The 4322-nt window shown below is 35.4% G+C and overlaps 1 protein-coding gene across 1 annotated transcript; it reads right to left on the reverse strand.

Moving 5' to 3' along the window:
* Positions 1 to 1374: 1374 nt before the first annotated feature.
* Positions 1375 to 4322, reverse strand: LOC145057097 (receptor-like protein 7). The gene has a single exon (XM_079004870.1). It carries the CDS (start codon positions 4246 to 4248, stop codon positions 1375 to 1377), a length of 2874 nt encoding a protein of 957 aa, XP_078860996.1. The 5' UTR covers positions 4249 to 4322.

Here is a 4322-nt window from a genome sequence, read left to right on the forward strand (position 1 = left end):
CGGTAAGTTACGGAAAATATCTGCACTTGAACACATGGTAAGAGGAAAGAAAAAAAAAAGGAACCAAGTCAAATCAGAGAGCATAAAGTAATGAATGTTATTTAATATTTAATAGTTTTTATAACTTGTAAATGTAATTAAGGCGAATCATTTTTTATCCTCCTTAATAAATGGAAGTTTTGTTGCCACTTGTCAATATTTCATAAGTTTTAACACTTGTCATTTTGTGATAATTTCGAAATAAATATTATTCACTTGTCAATTTTTGGTTTGTTTTAATTTTAATTAAAGTCATATATTTATATATGTAAAGTATTAAATATCATATATATGATATTAAATTGTAATAAATACGTTTCTTTCTTTTTTATTTTAAAGTTATACATTAAAAAATATTTTCTTTTTATACTTTAAGTTTAATTATTTTTTAAATCAACCTGTATAATATACGGGTCTCACACCTAGTTCTTCAACAACCAAAACGTCAAAAGCATAAGATTTTTTTATACGTTAACACCAATGAGGAGTAAAAATATAAAAAATAAAAAATTATTTTTCCATTCCTTTTCTTACAACATGAGTATATTATATATAACTTTTCTTTTCCTTAATTTTAAAACTCAAGAACATGAGCTTAGGTATTTGAAATCATGAAAGAAAATGGATAAAACATCTTAGCTGAATTTCTAGCAAGAAGTTTAAAAAGATTATTAATTCGACTGAAATCAACTGAAATAGTTCGAGTAATAACATTGATTTATTGTTAAAAGAATTATTACAACTTATATTAACAATGACATTCACTTATTTTATTTGAAAACATATAATAGACATGACTTTCATACTATCACAACCCCAACTCTAAGGTTGTGACAACTTACCAAGACCTTACATAAGAATCTATGTTCATGCCTCTATAAACTGTAAGATTAAACAATGGAACTATTACTAAATGATACATCAAAAATCTTACAATCTACTCAAAGAAATCTAAATGAAACAAACACAATCTCAAACATAATATACACATACTACATGGTAAAACAAACTGAAATCCCTTGAAGGTCTTCTACAACTTCTCCATACCCTTTGAACTTTAAGCCATACCACCTCCTGAGATACGTGTGAAGTTAAGTTCATGATTTATTCTTTATTTTTTTTAAGTTAAATATGTTAATAAGACTTTCTTTGCTAAAATGCATATTTGACTTGACATATAATTTAATTGAACTTTTTGATAAATGACAAAAAAAAAAAAAAAAACAATACTTGATAATACAAAGTTGAGATGTATGACAATTAATCTCACACAGATCTTCTTACGATTCCTTTGATTTAAAAATATCAGTTTAAAAAATATAGAATCATTGTACCTTAGTTTCTCCTCGTCTTACGAAGTGGACTTACCCATCTCTCATTCTTCTTTGTGAATCGATCACTATATCTTGCATGTAGAAAGTTTCCGATAACAATCCCAACAACCAACCCACTTCCAACTCCACAGAATACGATGATCCAATCAATTGCTTCACTCGGGAGGAGAGACTCAGACACATTGCTTGTTGGTGGAAGTCCATACACCTTTAAATGACCTTGACATTCCTTGGATAATGGTTGTCCACACAATCGGGGATTCCCTATGTAGGAGTTGTTATCAAATGTACCAAACTGTTTTCCTTTGGGTATGCGCCCCTCAAGACGGTTGAATGACACGTTGAAAATTTCAAGGAAGCCCAGTTGCACCAATCGTTGAGGAATTTCCCCAGATAGCTCATTTCGAGAGAGATCCAAAGCTTCAAGATTCGTTAGGTTCCCTAATGATGGCAAGATACGTCCGGTAAAATGATTGTTGGAAAGATTTATTGCTTGAAGGCCTCGAAGATCTTGGAGTGATGCTGGGATTTCTCCTTCAAAATTGTTACAGGAGAGATCAATGGACATATCTATTGTTAAAATACGATCATACTCTGTTCTGACACCTTTGTGTATTAATGTCGCGGTGTATGGAAAATTTGAATATGTCGTTTTAGTGGATATCTCTGATCTCATAACAGATGATACACCAAGATTGTCGGAGCTCATGGCATGCCATGTTTGAAAGTAGTTTTGGTGCAACTGACCACTGAAATTGTTGTTAGAGAGGTCTATGATCCGCAACTTAGGGAAGTAAGATGAACCTTGAATTGGACCATAAAGTTTGTTTGATCGCAAAACGAGAACTTGAATCTTGGAAAGAGTTCCCAGCCAAGAAGGAAAGACGTCATGAAAAGAGTTATCTCCAAGAGAGAGAACCTCTAAATTGGTACAATTTGTCAATGATCTTGGCAGCTGACCTGTAAATCTATTTTCGCTCAAATCAAGATCTGTCAACAGGCTTCCAGGCGTACAAGCATTCATCATATTTCCATGGAAGTTATTTCGTCTTAGATTAAAAAACATTAACGAATTGCTTAAGCTACCCAAACACGAAGGAAGTGTTCCGCTCATGTTGTTAGAAGACAAATCTAACATTCGAAGAGATTTCAAGCCACATATTGATGATGGTATTTCTCCTGTCAGGTTATTATGAGATATATCATAAAGAACTGTGGTTTGTGGTGGAATTGGTAGTTGTCCAGTGATGGAGTTGTGTGAAAGGTCAAAAAACTGTAATGTTTCCCGGCTGTTGTTCCAGATCCACACGGGTACCCGACCATCAATTTTGTTGTCGTTAAGAAGTAAGCCATGCAGTTTATTTTGGAAGCGCAAGAAGGAAGGAAATTCCTTCAAATTGCATGCAGAAAGTCCTAACGTATCCAGTTCTGGTAAAGTGGTAATGGTGTAGTTGTTGGTGGCTACTAATGATATCATGTTATAACCTAACCAGAGTGTTTGGAGTTTGCTGAGTCCTAGGAACATGTCGAGTTCTACCCTACCACTGAAATTGTTTCTACCTAGGTTAAGATACTCAAGATTTTTGAAGATTGAAAACGTGTTTGGAATTGGTCCTTCCATTTGATTCGTATCAAGATTCAAACTTGTTAGTTGGGTGTGATTGAACAACCAGGATGGTATACGACCAATAAGAGAATTATTTTTCATTCCTATTACACTTAGTTTAGTTAAGTTGGCAAGAAAGAGAGGGATTTCACCTTTTGTGTTCATGTCAGTTAGATAGAGTTCACGAAGTGTAGTCAACCTTCCAAGCCAATTGGGAAAGCGTCTTTTCTCGAATTTGTTACCCTTAAGGTCCAAAACATCGAGTTTCAAAAGACTTACCAATGAAGGAACTGAACCTGTGAACTTATTGCCACCAAGACCCAAGAAAGTGAGTTGTGACAAGTTAGAGAGTGAACCTGGAATACGCCCCGAGAAAGAGCAATCACTAAGGGACAAGACTGTTAAATGCTTGAGGTGGCTTAGGGATTCTGGTACAATCCCAAAGAAACCTGTGAGAGGTAGTATCACCTTTTCAAGTAAGCTGTTGTTACGAAACTCGTGAAAGGATCCTGTGAGGTCAGTATTGTTTGCCAAATTAAGAACTTGCAACTTCGGTAGCTCAAATATGGCTGCGGGGAATTTATCCTTAAGGGAACACTCTCTTAGCTTGATTGACCTTAAAGAAGAAAAGTTGGCTAAGAAATGAGGTACAGAGGAGCTTATGTCGACCCCGGAAAGATGGAGTTCTTCAAGTCCTGTTAAGTTTTGCACTAGCTTCTCGAGGCTAGGATTGTGAAGCTTTAGTGAATTCCTTGACAGGTCTAAAGAAGACAACTGAATCAACTGCGAGATTCCATTCGGGATTTGACCACTAAACCCAGAATCAGAGAGATCGAGGCTTCTTAATTGCTTTAGACGAGCAATTTCAGATGGGATTTGAGAATCACCAAAGTTGTTCCCAGAAAGGTTGAGTCTCTGAAGATGAACAAGGCTGAAGAGGGTGCTGCTGGAGTTGATATGCCCACAAAGAGACCTCTCGCTCAAGTCAATGCCGATCACATGAACATAGTACTGATCATGGTCATTGTTGCACGCCACCCCCTCCCATGAACAACAATCAAAACTAGTGTTCCATGAATGGAGCACTTGAGAGCCATAAGCAACACAAGAAACATCATGTTGATGAATCATGGTTTGTTTAAACTGAAACAAGGCTGAGCATTCTTCATCATGGCTTACTGATGATCCAGTCACATTCTTCATTGTCACCAACACGTATAGAAAAAAGATGGTTTGCAAGAACTTAAAGTGATTCATGTATGGAGCCATGAGAAAAAGGTTTATTTGCTAATGGTCTCTGGGCATACGAAGTTCATAATTATATTATAATATTATATAGACCA

Source organism: Lactuca serriola, chromosome 1 (genome assembly GCF_051521515.1).
Source record: "Lactuca serriola cultivar US96UC23 chromosome 1, Lser_US96UC23_V15, whole genome shotgun sequence".
In the NCBI taxonomy this organism is placed as follows: domain Eukaryota; kingdom Viridiplantae; phylum Streptophyta; class Magnoliopsida; order Asterales; family Asteraceae; genus Lactuca; species Lactuca serriola.

What these genes read in the sequence shown, in the direction of transcription:
- LOC145057097 (XM_079004870.1), bottom strand. Translation starts at nt 4,248, where the DNA reads ATGGCTCCATACATGAATCACTTTAAGTTCTTGCAAACCATCTTTTTT.